Here is a 24,130-nt window from a genome sequence, read left to right on the forward strand (position 1 = left end):
CCCCAGCCATTTCCACCACCATGCCACCCCCACCCATCCCAGGGCCCCAGTTCACTAGACAGCCCCCACCCCCGACCCCCGTCATTATGTCCGCAGCTGTGGGAGCTCCTCACCCCTTCGCAAGAAGAAGAAGAGTGTGAAGAAACACCGCCGAGACAGGTACCCTCTGTCCCCGGGGGCCTCCACTTACTTCCGTGGGACTGCCCCCCTCCATGACCAAGGCTGTGTGTGGGCTCAAGAGAACCCTTCTGTGGCCCTACAGGTCTGAATCTGGGTCCCGGAGGAAGAGGCGGCACAGGTGAGTGGCGCCCCGTGGAGGCGGGGCAGGAGGACATGGACAGAGGCCAGTGGCCCCCCTGCAGGGCCTGAGGAAGCCACGATGCGAGGAGGGTTGCCAGGGTCCTGTCCACTCCATCTTCCCACACCAGGGACTCCTCCCCAGAGCCAGACAGAGCGTTGGAGGGTTGGGGAGGAGGAAGGCCATTGCAACTCTCATTTGCCCCATGAGTCAGCCTTGCCTTGGGAGCCCCAAGAATGTCCAAACAACACAGTATACTGGTCCAGTGTCCACAGGATATATCTGTGGAGGTGCCAGTCAGGAAGGCAGAAACATCAGGACCCCAAATTCGCAGAGAAAGGGCCTGCAGGCAGAAGGATCTCCCTGAAGTAGAAAGGCTCAGTAAGTAGGAGACAGGGCAAGCGGGCTGTGCCTGCATGTGAAGTTTCTGGGGGGCTGGTGCCAGCCGCCAACAGGCCTAATTGCCAGACTGTGAAACCTCCACTCTGTGGGGCTGGGAGCCAGCAAGGGACTCTGAGCACGACAGCAGGACAGTGACTTTTTCAGGACGGATTGCAGAGAAGGAGGTGTAAGGCCAGAACCCAAGTAGAGGCAGGCATGTGGAAAGTGGAATAAAACTCAGCGCGGAGGGCAGGAGGCTGTGGGGCAGTCACATCCCCACTGTTGGAATTGTAGCCAGACCCACCACCCGCAGCTCCCCTGAGGAGGGGCAGAGTTCTCAGTTTCCTTTCCGGCAGTGAGCATCTATCTGCCCATGGCCACACCTTACTCCCAGAGCTTCCCCGGTGGCTCAGCGGTAAAAGAATCTGCCTGCATTGCAGGAGATGCAGAGATGTGGATTTGATCCCTGGGTTGGGAAGATCCCCTGGAGAGGGAAATAGCAATCCACTCCAAGTCTTCTTGCCCAGAACATTCCATGGACAAAGAAGCTGGGGGGCTATAGTCCATGGGATCAGAAAGTAGTGGGACATGACTGAGCGACTAAACAACAGCACCTAATCCTGGCTCTCCCAGTCCCCCAGTTTCCCATCTCCCTCCTCCCCTGCCGCCCTCCTCTAGTCCTTCTGGGCCAATGGGGGCCCCTCCTGCCCCTCAGTGGTCAGCATCAGCTTGCATAGATCCTCTGTCCCATTCCCGTCAGTCCTGGGAAGGACCTAGAGATGATCTGAGGCCAGACCGGCTCCCCGCCCAAAGCAGGAAGCTTGGGTTCTAGAACCCAAACCTCTGGAATCCTGGGCCTGCCCCCGACCCACTCTGCTCTCAGGTGAAACACATTCTGGCATTTCTTAGCATCACCTTGTTTCTGGTCAGAAGGAGGCATGTGTTCAGGGCTAGAGGGATTGAGCAGGAGTCTGGCGACATCAAGGAGAGTGGGGCTGAGAGACCCACAGGGGTGAGACCTTAGAAGCCTGAGCAGAAGCTTCTTGGTCCATCTCGGTCAAAGGCAGAAGGAGCTGGGCTGAGGGGCTCACCCCAGAGAGCAGGATGAGATGGGAGAGGATCCAGAAGAGTAATCCCAGAGCAGGAAGATCATCAAACCCAGGGGAAAGCATTTCTTTCCTAGGCACCAGGCCTGGACCACGTAAGACAGAGGGGCAGGAGGCCTGGACTCTGCCCTAGAGAGACCTGTCCGAGGGAACCTGGGGCCCCGGGGTCACAGATGAGGTCTGGAGGGGCCACCCTCACCGTGGCGACTCATCAGAGGGGCCTCTCCCCAGACCAATGCCAGAAGGAAAGGGCAGGTCACCCCTCCTTCTGGGGCCGGGGTCACATCTCCTGTGGCACTCCTGGGGGGAACAGAAGTGGGACCCAGATACAAGGTGATCCAGGCCAGGGCTTACAGGAGAAGGAGGGAAGAAGGCCTGCAGAGTAACAGGGACCAAAGCAGTGGGGTGGGGTGGGCGGGTCCACACCAGCCCAAGAGAGGAGCACACCTCAGGACACAGCCCAGCTGCAGGGCTCCCAGGCCCCGCCCTCCCCGGGCCAGCTCCGGCTCAGGCTGTGCTGTCACGGTAGTCTCTGCTTTCTGTAGATCTCGAAGCCCCAAGAGCAAACGAAAAGAAAAGAACAAAGAGAGGAAAAGGTGAGTACCCTCTCCCATTCTCCAGACCCTCAGCCCGCCCCTCCCCCATCCTCCTCAAAAAAAGAGCCCTGGCCTTCTGGAATCACAGAATCAGGCCCTTGAAGATAGCTCATTTTTGTCCCTGCTGCCCAGATGGAAAAATTCAGACCCAGAGAGGAAGCGGAGAGTGCCCCCCACCCCTGCCCCCATCGCAGTCATAAGAACACCAGCTGAGGGCCGAATGAGATCCTGGGAGGCTGGGATTGCCTAGAGAGAAGGACGCCTTTTTCCTAATACTGACAAATGACCCACACGGACTAGCTCTGTACCCAGGATGGGCACGGCTTGTGTTATTTTTGTAGGAGACTATGTGGGGGGGAGGTATGGGGGCCACGGGAGGAGAGGGAGGTTTTGGGGTGCAGGTTATGGGAGGGGAGAGTATGGGGTGGCCCCCATGGGCTATGGGGGCAGGGGTAAACTACATGAGGGGGGTCAGGGATGGAAGCAGAGGCTTCCATCAGGCCTTCACAGGGATCCCCCAGGGAGATGGGGCAGACCATGAGGGCAGCCGATTTCTCTCCCAGGCCGCACGCAGAGTCCCCAGGCCGCAGGTCCCATCGTCACAGCAGCGGCAGCTCCCACAGCCCCTCCCTGTCCTCCCATTACAGTAATTCCAGATCACCCAGCAGGTAGGTGCCAGGCTACCAGGGGGGTCTAAGGGGTGGCTGAGCTCCCTTTCTGCTGGAGGGAGGGTGCCTGCAGTCCCCAAGGCTGGTTAGTGGCACTGGTGGACAGACAGGAACCGCATCAGTGGGTAAATTTACTAGGACAGCTGTGCTGGGCATATGCTAGGTCGCTTCCGTCGTGTTCAACTTTTTGTGACCCCATAGACTATAGCTTCGCTATAGCCCTGCCAGGCTTTTCTGTCCATGGGATTCTCCAGGCAAGGAGACTGGAGTGGGTTGCCATGGCCTCCTCCAGGGGATCTTCCCCACCCACGGATCGAACCCGCACCTTTTACATCTGCAGCTTCGGCGGGCGGGTCCCAGCGCCACATGGGACGGTGGTACTGCCCTTGCCCAAAGGCGCCCCCGACTGTGATTGGGGACCAAGGCAATGTGAGGGCTCGGAACTTGCTCTCTCCCCGGAAGGGTTTCCTGGCGAAGGGAGGGGGCAGGGGAGGGAGTGCGGGAGGAAGGAGGGAGGGTCGGGAGCTTGCAGACCGGGAGTCCCACGCTGGCTCCCCCGATGCAGGCTAAGCCCCAAACACCGAGACGACGGGCGGAAGACGGGTAGCCAGCGGTCCAGCGGGAGCCGGTCGCCGTCCCCATCCGGCGGCAGCGGATGGGGGTCGCCCCAGCAGAACGGCGGCAGCAGGCAGCGGAGCGGAGCGCACGGGGGCCGCCCGGGCTCGGCGCAGAGCCCGCTCGATGTACGTACGCTTGGCTTTGCGGAGGGTTCGCGCGCCGCGCGGGCTGCGCCGAGCGGGGTGGGGGCGGAGCGGGGTCGCACCGGGTCGCCGCGGGGTAGGGGCCAGTGAGTGCGAGGGGGCCGGCCGCTCCCCCCTCCCTGGGGCCCTGCCCGCACCAGAGCGGCCAGGAAGGCCGGGTGGTTTCGCCCAGTTGGCCTTAGTGTCAGGGTGAGGGAGGTCTGCACCCCTGACCTTGGCACACTGAAGGCCAGAGCAGGTTGACCACTGGGGCATCAGCCAGTTGGGTAAAGAGCTGAAAAGGAACCCAGGCCTCCGGCCCCGCTTCCCGCAGGCGTATGGGGGGGTAGGAGGGGGCATGGGCTGTGGTAGGAGTCGCAGTTGGGATACAAGGTTCAAGAGTCAGGACCGCCCCCCCACACCCCACACCCCGACCTCGGGCGTCACTGGCGCCCCGAGCCTCCCTCTCCCCACCGAGTCCTTTCCCCCTCTGGAGAGCCCTTCCTTCCTCAGCCCCCTCACAGCCCCTCTGCCTCTCTCAGATCCCTCCCCCGTCTGTCCCCTTGCATTTCTGCAGTCCCTGCTCCAGGGAAAACTTGTCCTTTCGAGGGCATTGCTTAGACAAGGGTCTCAAACCTGCAGCTTCACTTCCCTCGGCCCATCCTTCCTAAGGCACCTCCCCACACACACGTCTCCCTCAGAGGTGCTGTCCCCACCCAACTTCTAGTAGGTGCACAGACTCCGGGAGACCCATGGGGCTGTGTGGTGACTGATGAAGAAGCCTTTGCTGGGTGGATGGGCTGGGCCAGGGTGGGAGGCTCTCCCAGGTTCCCCCAGAGGCCCACATCCCCTTTTGTCTGTCCATCTTAGAGTCCAGGGTGGAGCCCCCCACAGGGAGAAGGGGACTGCAGTGCCGGCAGGGGCACTGGATGGGCACAAGGGACTTGGGGTGGGTAGGCCAGCAGGTCCCCCCCACCAGACCTGCAGGCTACCCCTAGGAGCCTCAGTGGCGGTGGGGGCTGTCCCTCCCCAGACCTCAGGTCTCAGCAGCAAACATGTACGTGTTGGTCAGTTTCATTTTGATTTTTGGCTGTTTCCTTTCACTCCTTTTCTTTTCTCAAACACCCTTACTCCTATGGCCTCCGCGAGGAAAGCCAAGGCAGCTGACAAAAGGCTCTGAGTCTCAGGATCATTTTTATTTAAGGACATCCCCTGTCTTGAAACCGTCCCACCTGGACAGGGTGCCAGGCTCCTGGGCTCCAAAGGGCCTCATTGGGCCACATGGGGAGGATCACTCCTGTGTCCCTGGGTCTGTCTTGGTTGGGGGAGAGGGCTCACAGAGGTAGCTGAGGGCGGCCAGGACAGGGACTGGTGCCACAGGCCGCAGAGGAGATGTCCAACTTGGGCAAACCCCATAGAGCGTCCCCATCCCCAACCCCATGGGCACAGAGCTGGATTAGCACAGCGGCCCAGACACCTTCTCCAGGAAACTTCCTATCTTCTGACAAGCACAGAAATGCAGGTTCTCTCCATCAGGGCCTTCTGCCTCCCCCGCCCTGGAGGCCCAAACAACAGCCAGCAAGGGCCCAGGGCCTGTGCAGACATAATGGCCAATTAAGTAAAACCCCAGGAGAGGGCAATCAGGGAAGGCTGCCTAGCTTCCGGTGGGGAGGAAGCCTCTGCAGCACCCCAGTCCTGTCTCCCTAACAAACATGGAAGTTGGCACTGCCCTGGGAGTTTTCTAGAAGACAACACTTTGTTACTCTTCCCGCCAAGCATGCCCCCCAGATCCGCTCTACCCCTTGCATCCTAGGAGGTCTGGGACTTCGGAACATCCTAGGCCTCTCACCCGAACCTCATCCCCTCTTGCCTGCACATCCTTTCGGAGGAGTGAAATGACATGAGTTCTCATTCCAGGGAGGTGAGGTGGGCTCTGGGGTCACAGACTTTGGCCAGTAACCAAAAATGTCTTTGGGAAAAAGTACCCGAGGGTGGGCTGATATTCTTGGATGCTACCTTTAAAAAAAAAGGAAAGAGAGAGAAACAAATGGGAAAAGAAAAAGCTCACCGTTTTTTAACCCCGTCTATGTTTTTGTTTGTTTTTTTTTAGCCTCCCATTTGAAACGTGGTAATACTGTGATTCCATTTCTTGTTTAGCTGGCAAGGGGAGAGGGTGGGGAAGTTTATGTAATTTTTCCTGTTATTTTGTTTTTATTCGTATTTCCTTTCTTTTTTTTCATTTTGTAACGTACAGAAATGCAAAGCATCTCTCGGGGTTTTTTTCCTCTATCTTCTATGTTGTTCTAGACTTTTGCTTTTGTGTGTGTTACTGTGGGGATTGCTCCTTCTAATGCAGAGATGGTTTTTGAATCTCAAGTGAACATTAGTCATATACATATCTATATTTTTTTCCTTTGTAATCAGGATTTAAAAGGGAAGATAACTCCTAAAAAAAAAAAAAAAGACTCCACTACCAACAGCTCCTGCCAAACCTTGGGCACCAACCAGCCCTCCCCTCTACCTCAGGGCATAAGCTGGAACTGCTTCAGCTTTTAAATTAACAAAAGATGGTGTGTCCATGTCTCAGTCTATAAGGAACCTTGGTGAGAAGCTGAGAAACACAGGGAAGGCAAGAGGTCATCATCCATTGCTTCCCAGAGCCCTGAACTTTCTCAGTTCCATTCCTTCCAGGTCTCAGATCCTTAGGAGGCCCTGGAGCAGGGAGCTGAAGACGCACGATAGAATTTAATTCAGGTGAGGGTTGCAAAGCCAGATACTCTCAGGCAAATGAAAAAGTCCATCCTGGGTTGGACTGAGTGCTAGCTCCTGACACATCTGTTAGTTGTCCCATTCCAGGGCAGAGCTGAGCCCCAGAGGGTTTATTGTTCCCTGCGACTCAGAGAGGTCAAGTGACCAGCTCAAGGTCACACCGCTTTTTAGAGGTTGATCCAAAAGGAGACTGCAGCCTTCTAACCTCAAGATTCCCAGGCACAGCCAAGATGTGGGAGGGTTGTCAATAGAAAACCCACTTCAAGGAGCCCTGAGCAAGGGGAGGAGGATGTGGGAGGTGGCTGCTGGGTGTCTCAGCTCCTGCTTCCCTCCCTGGGGATCCCAACAGGTGTCAAGGCCAGCTTCCAGCTCTCTCAGCTCCCCAGCACGGGAGCCTGCCTGCACCAAAAGCAGGCTATGGGGGGCCCAACGTTACACAGCCCAGTCCTACATGATTGCTGCCTCAGAGACCCACAGAGCCCCGCACCCCCACAGTTCCCATACATGTGGGGAAATAAACAGGCACAGAAAGGGAAGGGAGTGACTCAAAGCAAGCTATGTGGGACAGACGAGGAAGATGACCTCACGGGACAAGTCCTTCCATCCCATCTCACCTGCCTCTCTCCACCCCCAAGAACATACCTGCTAGCTCTGCCCTCCCCAACACACAGGCTGCAGGCTTTGCAGCCTTAGGCAGCAGGGTCCCCTGCCTCAGCTGCACCTGCCCCTAGTGTCGAAAGTGTTGAGGGAAGCCTTGCTGTTTGGTGAGGATGGCAGAGGACTTGGGGAGCAAGGCCCCCGGGCTCTCTCTGGCCTCTGCCTCAGGCTCAAGTCTCATCATCCAATGGGTGGCCTAGAGTGACTCCAAGAAAAGGTGCCCGTGGATCTCCCAACCTGCCTCATCTCAGCCTCCCCGTCCCACCCTACCCCTCCCCCCAGGAAAGAGCAGTGATCATAGCTGTAGGGGGGCAGTCAGGATAGGAAGGGACATCCTGGCATTTCTTCCAGGATGAAACCAGAAGACAGAAGGGATGAATTTTGGTAAAATGATACTGAAAGTGAAAGTGCAGTCGCTCAGTCGTGTCCGACTCTTTGCGACCCCAGGGACTGTAGCCCACCAGGCTCCTCTGTCCATGGGATTTTCCAGGCAATAGTACTGGAGTGGATTGCCATTTCCTTCTCCAGCAGATCTTCCTGACCCAGGGATTGAACCCAGGTCTCCTGCATTGTAGACAGACACTTTACTGTCTGAGCCACCAGGGCCAGCAAAAATGATACTGAAGCCAGGGGTAAAGGGGAGTTGAGGCTGAGCCAGTCCTCCAAATTGAGTCTGTGGTTGCCTTCCCTTTTAAATGCATGATCCCTTTCACCCCATCAGTCCACTCTGATTGGCCTTGTTTAAACAGCTTTTCTCGTCTGTGTGGGTCCACCTTCCCCTCTGTCTTCCCCCCTCTGTCTGTGTTTCCTTCTGCCCTTGTTTCTCTGTGTCTCTTGGTCTGTCTGTCTCTATGTGTGTCTCTCTGTCTCTTCCTCACCACCTCTCGCCCCTGACTTGGGCCTCCCTCCCCATACGCTGCCAGCCCTTCCTTCACCGTGCAGTGGTTCTGTTCCCATCAGCTGCTTCCTGCATGCCCTCTGGAGGTTTTCTGTTGTTTAAAGAGTTAAGGAAAGGTTGACTCTTGGAGTGTGTGGGTTTAAAAAAAAAGCAAACAGAAATGGCTGGGCAGGATCTCACTCCCATCCCTGGGACTAGACCAAAAGCCGAAAGCCGCAAGGCTGCCCCGTGCGATTCAGAGGGGGAGCACAGCTTAGCGTCTCTGTCTTCCCGGATTCTGCATTCCCAGTGCGGAGACCTTCTTTTCTCTTTTATTATTGCATTCCCGTCCCTGACCACTGAGAAGGTAGGTATTCTGGCTCCGCTGTGCGCCGCTCCCATCTCCAGATAAGCCCCGCCACTCTGCTTGGTTTGAATGTGGTTTTCTTTCTCTCTCAATCTCTCGATCTCGCTCTGGTTGGTTTTTCTCCCCTCCCATTTTCTTTCTTTCTTTTAGTGACTACTCATTTGTAACTTGCATTTTCTCCAAATGAGCTGCAAAGCTGTGTTTCCTGGTTTGTCGTTTAGTTTTCTTGACTTTTCACCCCCCCCCCCCCCCCCCCACAGCTTTTCTGGTTCATTCTACCCTCCTTTCCCACCTTCCCCTTCTTCTTCTCCATCCCGCCCCCAGCCCCTCCCTCATGGCCCTCTCTCTTTCTCATTTTGTTGTCCAAATGCATTTCTGTGTGGTTTAGCATTCTGAGTTTGTGTTCCCTTCCTGAATTGTATGCTGCGGTCGAGCCAACTTGATTTCTGTTTTCTGGAGTAGCTGTTAAGCCCCTGACCCTTCACCCCTGCCCATCCCCGGAGCCACCCTGGGCAATAAGCAATGTTGGAGGGGGTCTGTGCTGGGCCTGTTGGCCTCCAGATCCTGGAAGAAGTTCCAGCTGAGGTCAGTCCTAAGGAAACAGCTCTGTCCCACCCTCCAGGCCCTGCTGGGCCCCTTCGGTCCTGCCCTGGCGGCAGGTGGAGCTTTAGCAGGGAGCCACAGACTCTGGGGTGGTAGCTGGCATCAGGGCTGAACTGCCTCCCTGCTGTATCTTTCAGGTGTTAAATGGTAGTTGAACTTCAGGGGTAATGCCAGCTGGCCAGGAACAGGTGCCGGAAGTACACAATAAGATGGCTGCTTGGCTAAGTCTCTGTGGGGCAATCTGAGAGATGGAGAGGATGACACTCAGCTCACCTGCCCACTGCCTGGACCATAACCCAACCAGACCGGGGCTCCCTCAGTCCCCCAGCGTCCTTCCATTCTTCCAGATTTGAGCTAAATGCAGTGCTCCAGTGCAGATGACCCAGAACGGACAGTCAACAAGGGCCAGGGTCCCCCTGAGATGCTGAGGCAGAACTAGGCCTCGATCTGGGGACCTGGGACTCCCAGCTCAGTGCACATGCAGGCACGCGGAGGATACACATCAGCAGTTGGTCCTCAGGGGCCTCCCCTCCCCATACCTGCCCTTGACACTGTTTCCTCTCCCACCTGGGAGCTGCTGCAGAAGTTTGATATCACAGCCCTTGGGAGGCCTCAGCAGGGCTCCATCCTGAGCTTTTGACAAGAGAAAGGCTGCCTATTCATCCTCTCCTTCCCACCCCCATGTTTGGCCCAAAAGTAGGTCCTGGGGAGGTCGCCCTCATTCCTGGGTGGTGCTGGAGGGCAGAGAAGGAAACTGCTCGGGGAGGGAGAAAGCACTGTTGTTCCGCTGGAGGAGACTCTGTCCCACCCTCATGGGAGGGTGGAGGCCTCACCTTCGAGGAGTGTCCAATGTGACCAGAGCTCCTGAAATGGGATTTTCAGATGCTGAGTTAGAGGGGGTAATGGTTTCAGATGCTCACTTGTTCTTGCCCTAAAGGATACCAGGATCAGGTGAGCGCCCTCTCCCTTACTATTCTTGTCTTTCCCCCACAAAAATGTCTTGCATAATAAGCAAAAGATGGCAAGTAGCAAGTGGTACCAAGGAGCAGAGAGGCTCCTGAGAGCAAGGCTCAGAGGCAGGTGAGGTCCTTCATTCCTGCATGCACACATTAGGCCAGCACCTGCTGATCCTCCTCCATGCCAGGCCCGATCTGGGCATCCATGCCAGGGAGAGGCAGGCAGACCTGGGTTCACAGCCCCCACCTGCCAGGCCGGAGGACTGACAAAGATCACTCAGAACGATGCAAGGGAAGAGATGAACCATGGATAAGGAGCTAGTTCCTGCTGGTCATGGTACCCCCAGCCCTGGCACAGCCTGGCTCAGTCCACACCGAGGGAAGGAACAAGGATCTGTGGGATCATAGAGGAGAGTACCCAACTCAGGGTGAGGATCAAGAGAGGCTTCCTGGAGGGAGCAGCCTTGAGCTAGGGTAGAGGACTGATAGGAATTAGCCATGCTGTTGCCTGAAGAATCCCAGGGACGGCGGAGCCTGGTGGGCTGCACAGAGTTGGACACGACTGAAGCGACTCAGCAGCAACAGCAGCAGCCATGCTGTGGGAAAGAAAGTGAAGGGGAAAGAGGCAAGAAGGGACAAGAGTCCCTAAGAGCAGGCTCCTGGAGATGTTTGGAGGTCCTTGGCCATCAGTTCTGTCCAGCTGTGAAGTTCCATGGTGTCTGGACTTGGATGTCCCTAGACTCCTGGGAAGAATGAGAGCCCAACTGGGGATGAGGCTTACCCTCTGGCAGGATCAGGGTGATTCTTTATCCCTGGCTTCTGGAGGCATGGGTGGATCAGGGTGAGACAGGCTCTAGAAGTCTCCCCAGGGAGGTGCTATCTGCTACCCTGTCCGTCACAGCCTTCCTCATATCCTCTTCCATCTGGGTACTTGGGTGATACCTCATGGGGCCCCAGGCCTTCCTGCCCTGCTCAGACCCTATTCATCTGTAAAGGGACCATGAGTCAGTCGACCTCTGAAGAGAACCTCTCAACCCCTGTACAGGCCTACCAAGCAAAGATCCACTTATCCCCCGTGATACCAACAGAGAAACTGAGGTTCTCAGAGTTGATCACTTCCTTAAGGTTTCGTAACAAACTCAAATCAGAGCTAATCCCAAGGTGTTTCACCTTGCCAGTTAGTGTCATCTTGGCCTCTGGCAGCCATTTGCCTTGAAGGAGGTGAGAGGGAAGTGGGGAAGAGCTTGGACTTCAAGACATGCTAAGCGGAAGGCATCCAGATCCATGCTGGGGTCTGGTTCAGGGGCCTGGACCTTAGTGGTTAGGATCCTGGAGACGTCTTTCTCATTTGCCTCCTCTGGAAGGAAAAGGATGCTGGATAACAGAACCTAGTTCTGAGAGCTTGGGCGCTGGGGAGGAGGGGGGTCTGTGTTAGAAGAGACGAAGGTCTCCTGGTGATGTCTACTGAGAGCGGACTGCCATTTCAGAGGGGCCATGGCCGAACACTCCAGTCTCCCTCTCTCCCAGCAGAGGTGAGCTGGTGATCAGGAAGGTCAGGGTGCTCAAGGGGCACCCCAGTCCCCAGTGATATCCACTCTGCCTGCCTATGCCTGCCTCTGCTCTAAACAGAGACTCTGGGCTTCATGGCCCATTGGGCTTTGAACAGTTGCTTTCCCCGCTATGGCTGGTGTTCACTGACTGCTGCACCCACCAATCACGAGCTAGCTACACCCTGCCCCAAGTGGGGCTAACTTCTTGGTCAGTGGGTTCATGCTTGCACAGAGAGGTCTTGACACCCCCAACCCCCGACACTGCCTCCATCCGGAAGTATCCAGGACCATACCAAGGAAGCCACACTCCTTCCGGTCCCTGGCAGCAAGGTGCCCTGAGACGTGGCAGCTGGTTTTGCTTTTTCTTCCAAAGAGGCTGCCAAAGGAGCTTGGCCCAGAGCCTGCCCCTTTCCCAGGACTCCCTGATTGGGCCCTGGCCCATGTAAGGGCCTGACTTCCTTCCTCAGTAACTCGTATTGAGGCCCTATTAGATGCCAAGTGCTGTGATAAAAACTGAGGTTATAGGGGACTTCCCTGGTTAAGTAGTTAAGATCCTGCACTTCCAATGCACAGGGTGCAGGTTTGATCCCTGGTTGTGGAATTAAGATCCCACATGCTGCTCAGTGTGGTACAGCAAAAAAAAAAAAAAAAAAAAACAACCGAGGTTACAAAGCTGACTCCTACACCAGATTGGCCCTGAAGGTGCTCAGAGTCAAGTTGGTGCTGGTGACTGAGGGATGGGGAGGAATGAGGGACAGACAGACTCACAGACAAGTACAATCAACTGTTACTGGCCGGAAGCCCAAGGACAGGAGGAAGGGTCAGTTCTGCGGAGGGAGGGGGATGGAAAGGGGAGTCAGGGAATCCTGGAACATTTGCTCTGGAAGGGACAGCCAGAAGCAAAGTCTGGCCCTGTCATTTTGTGGATGGGAGACTGAGGCCCAGATCGGGCAAGTGACTTGGCCAAGGTCACTCAGTGAGGTCAGTAGTGGCAGGCTCTCAGAGCCCTGCTTCCCAGCCAGGGCCCTTTCCGGTTTTCCATAGCCCGATCCTTGTGTCCTGAGTCCACTTTCAGAAAATACATTCCACATCTCTATCCAGTGGTCACTCCAGAGGTGACCCCTGGGCACAGGCGCAAGGAGCCAGGCGCTGCCCATCCTTCCTCCAGAGGCGGCGTGGCCTCCTCCCGGCCTAGAATGGGGTGGTTGCGTTTCTCTCTCTCTCTCTCTATCTCTCTTGCATTTTTGTGAATCTAATGATGAACTTACGCTACCACACTTTTCCCTTCTCTTACACATCTTACCTACTAAAGGAGGAAGTGCCACTTTATTGGTAAGTGGACGTTAACCAAGAGGGACTTAAAAAATCAGAACTTAAAAAAAAAGAAAAAGGAAAAGAAAAGAGAGAAACAGAAAGACAGTCGGGTGCTACTGACAGCTCCACAGATCTCTGCAGGGTCGGAAAACAAAGAAAGAAAAAAAATGTTAACAGAAAAATGTCAGTTCCCCAGGAGTTCAGACATTGTTTTTGATTTTTGGTATCTAATGACATTTGTGGATTTTTTTTTTTAAATTTCTGTTTTTCCTCCCTTTCTTCGGTTCAGTTTTGAGTTCAGTTGTCCCGACCCGCCCCCACCCCATCTGTGTGCCGTGTGCCCCCCCATCCCACACCCCCCCACACCCACCCCCACGCGTTGGGCGGCCTGGCCTGGTGGGCTGGCCCTGGCCCGGCCTCCCCGGTGCCCGCCCTCTCTCTTCTCTCTGCCGGGATCCTCCATCCCGTCGAGGGGCGGGGGCAATGCCAGCCCCCACCCGGTGCCCGTCCTGGATGCCCCTCCCTGTCAGCCCCCCCTCAGCCCCCACCGCTCCGTCCCTCTTGTGTTCTGCATGCCGAGAACCTTGCATGAGCTGCACTGTTGAGGCCAGAAGGTGGACACTCAGGAGAGGCAGAGGCAGGGCAGGCGCGGGGAACCGTGTGTGCGATGCTCCGGGACTGGCAGGCCCCCGGCCCGGGCCCGGTGAAAGCTCCCTCTCCTTCTCTCCCCCCACCCCACCCGCCCGCTCTCTCCCCCTTCGCCCTCTCTGGTTCCTCCTCTGGATCTGCCCTCTCCGTCTGTCCTCTTCTTTCTCTCTGCTGCGCTAACCTCTTCCCCGTCTCTTTCCTCTCTGCTCGGCTCTGTCTGCCCCCCTCTGGACTCTCCGTCTCTGCCCCGTCTCTGCCCGCCCCTGTCGCCCCCGCCCCGTCCCCTCTCCACCCCGCTCCGTGCCCTCTCTGCCTCTCTCCCCGTCAGAAGCCCAGCTCGCCCTCGCCCAGGGCCCGCGACCAGGCGGAGGCCGGCGCAGCCACGCCGCCCGCGCGGGGGAAGGAGAGCCCGAGCCCGCGCTCGGCGCCGTCGTCGCGGGGCAGAGGAGGCCGCGCGGCGGGCGGGGCGGCCAGGAGGCGGCGGCGGCGGCGGCGGAGGCGGCGATCGCGGTCCTCGGCGTCCGCGCCCCGCCGCAGGGGCCGCCGGCGCGCCCGGCCCGCGCCGCCCCGGGGCTCGTCGCGCTCGCTCAGCAGGGCCCGCTCCAGCAGCGACTCGGGCGGCGGCGCCCCCGGCCCCGGGCCCGAGCCCGGCTCCGAGCGAGGCCACGGCGGGCACGGGAAACGGTGAGCGGGCTCCCCTCCCCGCACTGAGCACTTACTCCCGTCAGCCCCTCTGCCCACCAGGCCCTCGCCCCCGTCATTCTCCGTGCACCGAGTTCCCCCCACCCCGCGGATCACCCTCCTCCGACGGAGCCCTCCCCCCTCCCTGGTGGTCCTCCCTCCCCACGCACTGAGTTCCCCCTCCCTCCCTCCTCCCCCAAGCAGACCTCTTTCCCCATCTCCCCGCTAAAATCCAGGCCCCATTCCCACGCTAGCAAACCCTCCTTCCTTACGAGCCCCTCCAACCCCAAGATCACTCTCCCTCGACGGCACGGAAAGGCCTCTTCCTCACTGATTTCCTCTCCCCGCAGCAGAGCCCCCCTCCCTCTTCCTGGAACCCACTCCCTGCCCCTCCCCCAACACCACCCCCGTCCCCTCGCCAACCCCATAGAACCCCTTACCTTCCCAAGACCTTTCCCTTCCAGGGGGCCCCCTCACTCCCTTTCCTGTCACCCGAGGCCCCCCTCCCCTGCTCAGGGCCCACTCTCTGCCAGCTGAGAGTCCCCCTCCTGTCGCCGTGCCCCCTCCTCCAGGGCCAAGGAGCGAGCCCCGCGCGCCCGGCCCGCCAGCACCTCGCCGTCCCCGGGCAGGCACGGCGGGCCCGAGGGGAGGAGCTCGTCGCGCAGCCCGGACCCGCACCCGCGCTCCTGGAGCTCCAGCCGCTCGCCCTCCAAATCCCGATCGCGCTCGGCGGAGAAGAGGGCCCGCAGCCCCAGCCGCTCGCCGTCGCCCAAGAAAACCCTGGGTCGGTAAGTGCGGGTCCAGGGGTGGCGGCGGCGGCGGGACCGGACGGGGGCGGCCGGGCCGCGTCGCTCACCCCGGGCCGGGCCCCGCAGGGACAAGGACGGGGAAAGCCGCGCGAGGCACGCCGAGGCCGAGGCCGCCCGCGCCCGGCGCCGCTCCCGCAGCTACTCGCCCATCCGCAAACGGCGCCGGGACTCGCCCAGCTTCATGGAGCCGCGGCGCATCACCAGGTAGGCAGGGGCCGGACCACGGGGCTCCCCCACCCACTGAACCTGGTGCAGGGCCGGGTAGGGGGGCGCCGGAGGAGAGAAGGTGGGGGTTGGGGAAGGGAAATGGTGGGGTAGGACCCGAAGACTGGGGCAGGCTCGGGAGGAGGGAGGCCTCCGGACGGGAAGCCGTCTGGGAGGCCTGGAGGGGAGGGGCCGGTACTCGGTCTGGGGACAGCAGCAGGCAAGGAGTTCGGCTCTGGAAGGTTCCAGCCATCCCTGTTGGAGCCCCTCCCTCCTCCTTCCCGCCCCTCATTCACCTCCTGGCAATGATGTCTCTCTCCTTCTCTCCTTCATCTTAAGGTCCAGCCTGCTGAGTGGCCTGTGGCCAGCCTGGGGGCCGGGTGGACCCCCTCTCCACAGGCCGCAGGGGAGATATCCATGTGAGCTGACTGGCTCTATTCAGCTGTCTGTCTGCCTCTCCTTTTCCCACTAACCCTTTCTGCTCACTTCTCAGCAGCCCCCACCCCATGGGGGAATTTAGAGGAGGGGGCAACAGCAGTCTGGTCTCTGGGGCAGTTGAGAGAGAAGCCAATCCCTCCCAGTGTGCCCACACAGTCTGTCAGGACTGGGGCTCTGGGCCTGGGTCTCCAGGTGAGAGGATGGTCTGCATTTGTGGAAATCACTCTGCAGCCCCAGGTCCCTGACATGGGGTAAAGGACCACAGGCAAAATGCTGAGGCCGCCTCTGCTCTGGCCTTGCTGGGCAGCCTTAGGAGATAAGCCTGCCTCTCTGGGCTTCAGTTCTCCTATCAGAGCTAGAGGCCAGCCTGCCAGGCTTGGGATACCCCCCCAGTAGATACCCACATAAGCCGGGTGCCCTAAGACAGCTAGACCTCCACGCCTTCCACCTGGCACCCACTCCTGCCCGCTCCCAGGCTGCCTCCTCCTCCCCTGCCAACTAACTTATACATGTTTTCTTTCTCAGAATTAACCCCACGCAGTGGGGCGCTGTCGCCTCCTTAACTCTATTTTCTTTCCTCTGGGTCACAGTCTCCTGGCTTCAGACTAACTCCGGGCCAGGGGGAGGTAGTGGAGTAAGGTGTGGGGGGCTGGGAGGCAGGGGGCCTTGGGCCAGGGCCTTGGGCCTGGGCAGCAGTGGCCAGGGGCCTCCTCCTGTTCCCTCTGAGTGACTTGAAAACCAAAATCCTCAATTCTTTGGGGGAACAAAGAAGCAGGACTCAGCTGTATTCACAAACCCTCCCAGGCACAGAAGCTGCTGCTTAGCTTGGCTGATGTGAGTTGACTATATTTAAAAGTATCGTTTATTCAACAAATATTTATCAAGCACCTGCTTCAATCAAGCAGAGACTTGGTCCCCTTTCCCTGCAGGAAAAACAAAGCGATCAACATGAAATTGGCTAGGAACCACTGCCTGTCTCATCCTGTGGGGGCAGAGGTGGAGGTGGAGGCGGGGAGAATTCCAAGGTGGAGATCAGGGGAAACTGAGGCCGGCAAGCCCTGGCCACTGATGGGGATGGGCTCAGAGCCAGAGTGAGGGCCCAGGACTGGCAGAGCTCAGGGCCCCTAATGGCCTGTAATCGGCTTTTCCCTCCCGGCAGTGCCCGGAAGCGTCCCATCCCCTACTACCGACCCAGCCCCTCGTCCTCCTCCAGCTGCCTGAGCAGTGACTACTCCAGCCGGAGCCCCAGCCACAGCCCCAGCCCCGGCCACAGCCACGGAAGCTACAGCAGCCGCAGTCGGACCCGCAGCCGCACACGAAGTCCCTCCCAGAGCCCCACTCCCAGCTACCACAGCCGGAGCAGCTCAGAGAGTGGGGGCTTCTGAGCCCAGCGAACCCAGCCTCATGCCCTCTGGCACAGGGCAAGGCGAGGGCTCCAGGAGCCGTGGGAGGCGGTGGGGCCTGCACCCCACTGCTACAAAGAGGTCCCGGAACCGGGGAAGACCTTGAGGGTGGTGGGTGCCCTGAAGACAAAGAGGAGCTGGATTCTGCTGCTTCTGGAGGGTCCCCACCCCACCTCCTGCTCACCTACGCAGTCCAGGGAACAAAGAGCCGTTTCGAACACAGGGATCATCACCCTTTCCTGCTTGATGCCAGCTCACCAGGCTGAGGACCTCAGTCCAGTGGAGCCAGGGACACCCTGTTAAAAGTGCCAGACCTGGGAGCCTCCCCTGCCACTCCCTAGGGCCCTCAGTTCCTCTCCACCTCTGGGCGGACACGGAGTGGGACAGCAGGCGGGAGCTAAGTTAGACAGAAGGAGGAACGGCCTAACCCTTGGTGCACCACCCTCCAGGCTGGGGAACCCCTTCCTTCTGAGCTGGCTGCAGGAGGACCCTAGCTGCAGGCTAGAGGCTGGCCCCATGGCCTCCGCAAACCCCTTCCCTGGCCCAAGAGTGCCCAGACTCGGTGGGGGCCCTGAGCCTTAGCCCACAGGCCCAGGGAGCTCACCCTTGGTCCCACCTCTCCAGGTCAGGCTCTCCCCTCCAGCCGTTGCCCTGTGCTCTTCTGGGCCAGGGCTTCACCAGCCAGGCCGTCTGTGTGACCCAAGGTGGGCCCTACAGACCCCAGCTGCCTCTGACCCTGAGATCAAATGGGGTCCCGGTCAGGAGGTGGAAGGGAGAAGGGGGGATAGAGGAGGAGCCTGCGGGGGGAAAGCAGTGCAGTGGGAGGACTGAGCAGGCTCCGGAGTCCCGGCGTGCCCAGTGGCTGGAACCTGGGCCAGATGGCGCGGGCGTAGGATAATGTGCACTCCAGGGCATGCCCACGAGAGCAGGGAGCCGGGGGAGCACTTGTCCCTCCTCTCCCAGAGAGGGGTGCTACAGCCCTTTGAAGGAAGGGTAGACTCTAGATTGAGGGCGGTGGCCTGGGGCACGGACGGACGGACGGACGGATGGGGAAGCAGTGAGCCCCCAGCCCTCTCCTGCTGCTCCCAGCCCCCTCCTCCCGGGGCCCTCAGGGATCTCACAAAGTCTTCCTTGGCCCAACAGGGCAGATGCCCTGGGCTCCAGTTGGGGGAGGGGTCTGGGGTCTGATCCGGGTTTCCTCCCCCCACCTCACCCCCCCCCCATTTCCCCTTCCTTCTCCGCGGTGCGGATAGAAATTGGACTCTAAATAATAAACACTTGGAGCCCAGATGGCAGGTGGTGAGACCAGGCCTCTGTGGATTTGAGTACCTGGGGAGTGCAGGGAGGGAAAGGGGGGTCCTGGGGTCCTTCCCTCTGAGAAATGAGAGGGACCCAGGAGAAGAGCGGGCACCGAGGAACCAGGGTGCAGCACCTCCACCTCTTGCTTCCATGCATGAGTCTGCAGATCGGTGGGGAGAAAAACAGGGCCCCCAAAAGGCCTTCTTCCTCTCAGACTGGAGGCCCTGTGGGCTTTGTTTTTTTAATTTTTTTTTTTTTTTTAATTTGGCTGCTCCGGATTTTAGTTGTGGCATGTGGGATCTAAGTAGCCTGACCAGGGATGGAACCTGGGCCCCCAGCATTGGGAGCATGGAGTGTCATCCACTTTACCACCAGGGAAGACCCGCCCTGTGGGCTTTGAACACCCCTGTTTCCCCGACCCCCCAATACCTGGCCTCACTTCAGCAGTGAATGGGGAAGCAGGGTCCACATGCAGGACCTTCCTTACAGGTGGGATGTTCAGAACAGCTGGAACACAGCTCAGAACAACACTGGCTCTGAATCCAGGCTCCACTCGGGGCTGGGAGGAAGCCGAAAGGGGAGATATTGTCCTGAAAGTGCTTGGCACAGGGCCTGCCTGCCATATAGCAAGTCACCCATGGGTGGCCACTTACAGAAAACACTGTGTGTCCAGCCCTGGCTGGAGGCTAGGATGGGGATTGAAAAGGGAGAGCTTGGTGTGGCTTTTTGCTGTTGTTTTTAACAGCTACTCACATTGTATTTATTTCTTTTACTTGTATGTGTTAGTCACTCAGTCGTGTCCGACTCTGCCACCCCATGGACTGTAGCCCGTCAGGCTCCTCTGTCCATGGATTCTCCAGGATAGAATACTGGAGTGGATTGCCATTCCCTTCTCCAGGGGATCTTCCCAACCCAGGGATCGAACCCAGGTCTCCCGCATTATGGCAGGCAGATTCTTTTATGTAGATTTAAACACACACATTCTGCTCATCTTCCTTCTCCTCTTAGAGTGACAGAGTCTAACCTTGCTTTGAATCAGCTGCTCTTTGGGAATCTGAAAGGAGGCCATCACGCCCGCATCTGCAGGCAGCCTGGTATCTCAGACATTCTGCAGTCCTTTAGGGCCCCGCACAGGAGATGCCCTGGGTCTGGTCTGGGCTGCAGACCCGAGGAGGGGTTGCCGTGCTCTGAAGCCTACGGCTCTGTCCACACGTGACCCCTCTCTAGTTTCTTTTCCCTCAGGCTGGAAGGGGCACCTGAGGAGGCCTTTGGCCACTGGCTCTGTTTCTGATCTGAGGAAGCTGTTCAAAGAAGCACTGGTGATCTCCTTAACCCTTTACACCGGTCCAGCAAGAACTGGGCTTCAGGCAGGGGTTGGGGCTACAGGGAAAGCAGACTTGGTCCTACTTTAGAGATGCCACTCTTTTGGAGGGGGCAGGCGGGGCATGAAACAGCCTGAAGGTGAGCACGCAAGTCCAGCCTGTCTCCCACCCAGCTGCCCCTGCCCCTCTGCCTTCCCCCTTCCCTGCCCTCCCTGCCCAGCCTTCCTCGTCCACACCCCACAGCCAGGCTGTGACCAGGCAGTACCACTCCCTTTTCTACCCTACCCCCGGCTCCTGGCCTCTCCCCACCACCCTGCCTCCCATGCCCACCTCCTCACTAGCTGGCCTGCCCCTTCTATCCCTGCCTGCCCCTCCCACCACATCTAAAATGCCAATCTGACCTTTCCCTCACTCCTCCCAACAGGCTTACTGAACACCTACTGTGTGCTCTGAGGACCCAGTACTGGAATTAATGAAGCAGAACTCCCCACCCCGAGGATCCCAGGACCATGTCTACCAGGCATAGGGCTTGGAAGGCATTCCAAATGGCCCCTGAAACTGCCATCCTCCCATCCCTTTCCTGGAATCCAGCAGACCCTCCTCCCTGGAGGGTCCCTCGGCCCCCCACATGCCCTGTCCTCCAGTTCCCTAGGAGCTCCCGGTTTAGGTCCAGCTCAGCTGCCTCCTCCTCCAAGGAGACTTCCTGATTGCCAGCTGCAGTGGCCACTCACTCCCCCTGGTTTCCTCCAGCCTTGGTCTGTCCCTGCCTTTAGGGCATCAGGCAATTTGGGCTTTTTGGTTTTTGGTTTTGGCAGCGCTGGGTCTTTGCTGCGGCACTGTTATTGTTTAGTCACTCAGTTGCGTCCGACTCTTTGCGACCCCATGGACGGCAGCCCATGAGACTCCTCTGTCCATGGACTTTTCCAGGCAAGAATACTCGAGTGGGTTGCCATTTCCTTCTCCAATAGGACTTCTTTGGGGGCCTCTGTTCTGCTGACCACAGGGGGGAGGTGACAGCCCAGGGGGAACGCAGGGCCAGGGCAGACAGGGTGCCCTCACCCAGCTGCACCAGCCACTAGCTGGGGGACCATGTGCCCTCTCGGCCTTGTGAGCTCAGTCCTCTACTGGTGGTCCCTGTACTCCAGACCCCCGACTCGAGGCCAGCTCCCAGCTTGTATCTTGGCTAGAGCCCCCATCTCTGACCTGCACATTTTCCTCATCTGCAAAATGGGATGAGTGACCAGGACCTTTGGATGGAGGGTGATCTGATCCAGAAACACCTGTGGGTTCGACAGGGGTTGCTGAAACTCAGTGCAGCCTCCTCATCACTCTAGGGATGTCCTGCTCAGTGCTGGGGGTGTTGCCCATTGACCTTGGACTGTGCAACATGACCGGCTCATTTCTGCTCTCTCCCCATCTGCGGTCCACCAGCCCCAGTGCTAAGGCTTCTCATTGCACCTTGGGGACTTCTCATGTTGCAGAGCCCAGAGACTGTCTATGCTGAGTAGTTTCAACTTGCAGGCTTAGGTGCCCTGAGGCACGTGGGATCTTAATTCCCTGACCAGGAATCAAACCCGAGTCCCTCGCATCAGGAGGCAGATTCTTTAACTCTGAGCCACCAAGGAAGTCCCAGAGCATCAAACTGTTGATGCAGTTATTTCTTGGCGTGTCTCGCTCACCCTACATCTGTGAGCTTCTGGAGCCCAGGCCATGCCTTCTTATCTTGGCATCCCCCAAACAGGCACCCTTGCGATGTTTGTTGAATGAGTAGAGGGGTGAACAAGGGAACTGAGAAATGAGGGGTTCGGCCACTGTAGGGGAGGGTGGCGACAAACGGCGAGGTGGCAGCAAGAAGACCCCTAGAGGGCGACAGAGAGAAGGGAAAAAACTGCAGGTTGGTCCCGGGCCAGAAGGGATACAAAACTGGCCAGGACTGAGAGGCGAGATCCCTGGGGGAGGGTCCCTGTCAGCCTGAAAGCCCGAAGCTCTCGTCCTCAGCACTTCGCTGGATACTTGGCACCTGTTCTCCTGAAAAGGACAGGGAGGTACCCCACCCCCTCCTGCTCCCCTGCCATCCCTCCCCCAGAGGGTTGAGCCTGCACTCTTCTGCTCTGACCTTGGGAAAAGGGAAAAACACTGGAAGGCAGGCAGGAAAACAGGAAACTTGAATTCCATATCGGGTAGCAAGGAGGGGAGATGGGGGCAGGGGTGGGGGAACCTTTGGAAGATGTGGCATTTGGGGCATAGTAGTCCTCTCCTCTGCATGCGGGGCCTCAGGGACCCCTCTGTCCACTCCCTCCCAACACACACAGCAGCCAGGAGGCTGGACAAGGCTTTCCTGTGTCCTGGCAAATCCGCCCCCTTTACTTAATTTGTCTCCTACAGCCCCAGACCCAGCGTAGCAGGTCACAAGTGTTCATGCCCAATTTGGGGGTTCCAGCTGACTACCCCCCTCCCATGCCTCTCTGAAACGCTCTTGGAAGCACCCTGGCCTCCTCCCCAGCCTCTCTTTAGCTGAGGGCATATTCAGCAAACCAGCTTCATCACCAGGCACCTGCCCTTCCCTTGCCAAGCTCCCCTCCACCTGGGAAAGGATTTTCAGGACACCCAGCCCATGAGGGTGCTCCAGCCACCCGGGCTCCCACCGCCAATGGCCACTACCCGCCAGGGATTCTGAGTCTCAGCATCCTCTGGGCCCCTCTGTCTCCTCTCACCATATGCCCGTCCCTGGGGGGGAGGGGCTGCAGGACGGGGCGGGGGAGGGAGGGAGAGAGTGGAGGAGAATCTGTTGATTCACCAGTGCTGGAAGGAGTCTTCGAGAACATCCAGTCCGATGGTCTCACTGTACAGATGAAGCAAATGAGTCATAGAGACCGGCCCCTGGCCAAGGTCACAGTCAGAGACATGGACGTCCCCAGACTCCCAAGCCTGACGGATTCTTGTTGCTGGTGGCAGGGCAGGAAGAAGAGGATGGAACCCCAGCCCTCCCTCTGGCCCCTCCTTGGCGCCCCTCCCCCCACTTCAGAGATGGTGGAGATGAGGTGACCCCTCAGGCCAGCCAGAAGCCAAAGGCTCAGTTAGGAGCTGGGTTTGTGGAAATGAACTCCTGCAGGAGAAGTATCTAGATGCTTCCAGAGAGACCCAGTGCCTCCCACCCCCATTCTAATTACGGCTGCCCACATTTTTAGTTCCCAGCAGGCCCAGCGACTGGCAATTCATCAGCTGTCAGGCCTCTCCTGGGAGCTCCGGTAGCTGCCTGAACACTCTCGAGCTTTCTCTGAGGCTGGGCCAAGGGAAGGAGGGGCTGGAACAGCCGCAGTTGGCAAAGGCCTGCCAAGGGAGTGGCTAATGCGGCTGAGGCCTCCGGCACAGGGCCAGGAGGCTGGGAGGCTAGTCTCTAGGCTGCTGCAGGGTACTCCAGACTTTGAGGCTAGGGATGAAGGGAGGGGACCCTATGATTAAGGAGTCCCGGCAGTGCCCACCTGCTCCCCAACCCCTTGGCATCTGGGAAATCCCTGGGGGTGGAGTTATCCCCTTAATCCCCAGAAAGCTACCCCAGGCAGCTCAGTCCCCTGGAAGAAGGGTGCTCTGCTTGGTCAGGGCTGGAAGTGAACCCAGAGAGGCCGGCCCCACCCTCCCTGTCCCACAGGTAACCCTGGGCTGCACCCCTCAGCCCACAGCCCTCCCTGGATGGACTTCCCAGGCCGGAGAGGCAGGAGGCCCCAGGTTCCAATCCTTCCACCCATCACCAGCCTTGTGACCTTAGGCCAGTTGTGACTCAGTTTTCTCATCTCCAAAATAAGACCCTGATAAGATTCTTGAGTGTGCTGTAAAGTGCATCCACCCAGTTATTTCTCATTAATCTAAGCCTCAGTATCCAAGATTAAAGGCCCTCTTTCCTCCTTTGTTATTATAACAATGAACACTTCTGAGCACCAGGCTCTTCGCTGGAGTTATCATGTTATAGATTCAGCACAGCCCTGAAAGATGGGTGTGTTGTTATCTGCCGGCTCAACGAGGTCAGCAGGCCAGTGAACAGCAGCAGATTCACACCCCACCCAGTCTGACCCCAAAACCCAGTTTCTCCCTCGCTCACCCCCTCTTACCACCACCTAGAGCCACCCAGGTCCCCTCCCTTGTGATTGGCAGCTCTGATCAGAGTCCCTCAAGAAGTGACCAACCAAAGATGGACGTGGGGAATTCCCTGGTGGTCCAATGGTTAGGACTCCACGCTTTCACTGCCAAGGGCCCAGGTTCAATCCCCTCGTTGGGGAGCTATGATCCTACAAGTCTCGTGGTGTGGGGGAAAAAAAAAAGTAAGATATGAAAGTTCTGTCTTATGCCACCCCTGTGGGTTGCACAACTTCCTCTGGCTGGGGCAACAGGGATGGAACCTCCCCACCCTGGTTTCAGGCAAATCGAAGGAAGCTCTGAAAGGAGCCTC

At 58.4% G+C, this 24,130-nt stretch overlaps 1 protein-coding gene across 1 annotated transcript in view; it reads left to right on the forward strand.

Annotated features, from left to right (window-relative positions):
- The window catches only part of SRRM3 (serine/arginine repetitive matrix 3), a 53,691-nt gene extending 35,321 nt beyond the window's left edge, over positions 1–18,370 (forward strand). Inside the window, exons 7-15 of the mRNA XM_027961474.3 lie at positions 97–159; positions 263–298; positions 2,331–2,381; positions 2,945–3,049; positions 3,615–3,792; positions 13,859–14,214; positions 14,784–14,999; positions 15,087–15,224; positions 16,822–18,370. Of these exons, the coding sequence (XP_027817275.1) occupies positions 97–159; positions 263–298; positions 2,331–2,381; positions 2,945–3,049; positions 3,615–3,792; positions 13,859–14,214; positions 14,784–14,999; positions 15,087–15,224; positions 16,822–17,047 (1,369 nt within the window). The 3' untranslated portion in view covers positions 17,048–18,370. The remainder of the gene's footprint in view (positions 1–96; positions 160–262; positions 299–2,330; positions 2,382–2,944; positions 3,050–3,614; positions 3,793–13,858; positions 14,215–14,783; positions 15,000–15,086; positions 15,225–16,821) is intronic.
- The last annotated feature ends 5,760 nt before the right edge of the window (positions 18,371–24,130 follow it).

This window comes from Ovis aries, chromosome 24, assembly GCF_016772045.2.
Source record: "Ovis aries strain OAR_USU_Benz2616 breed Rambouillet chromosome 24, ARS-UI_Ramb_v3.0, whole genome shotgun sequence".
In the NCBI taxonomy this organism is placed as follows: domain Eukaryota; kingdom Metazoa; phylum Chordata; class Mammalia; order Artiodactyla; family Bovidae; genus Ovis; species Ovis aries.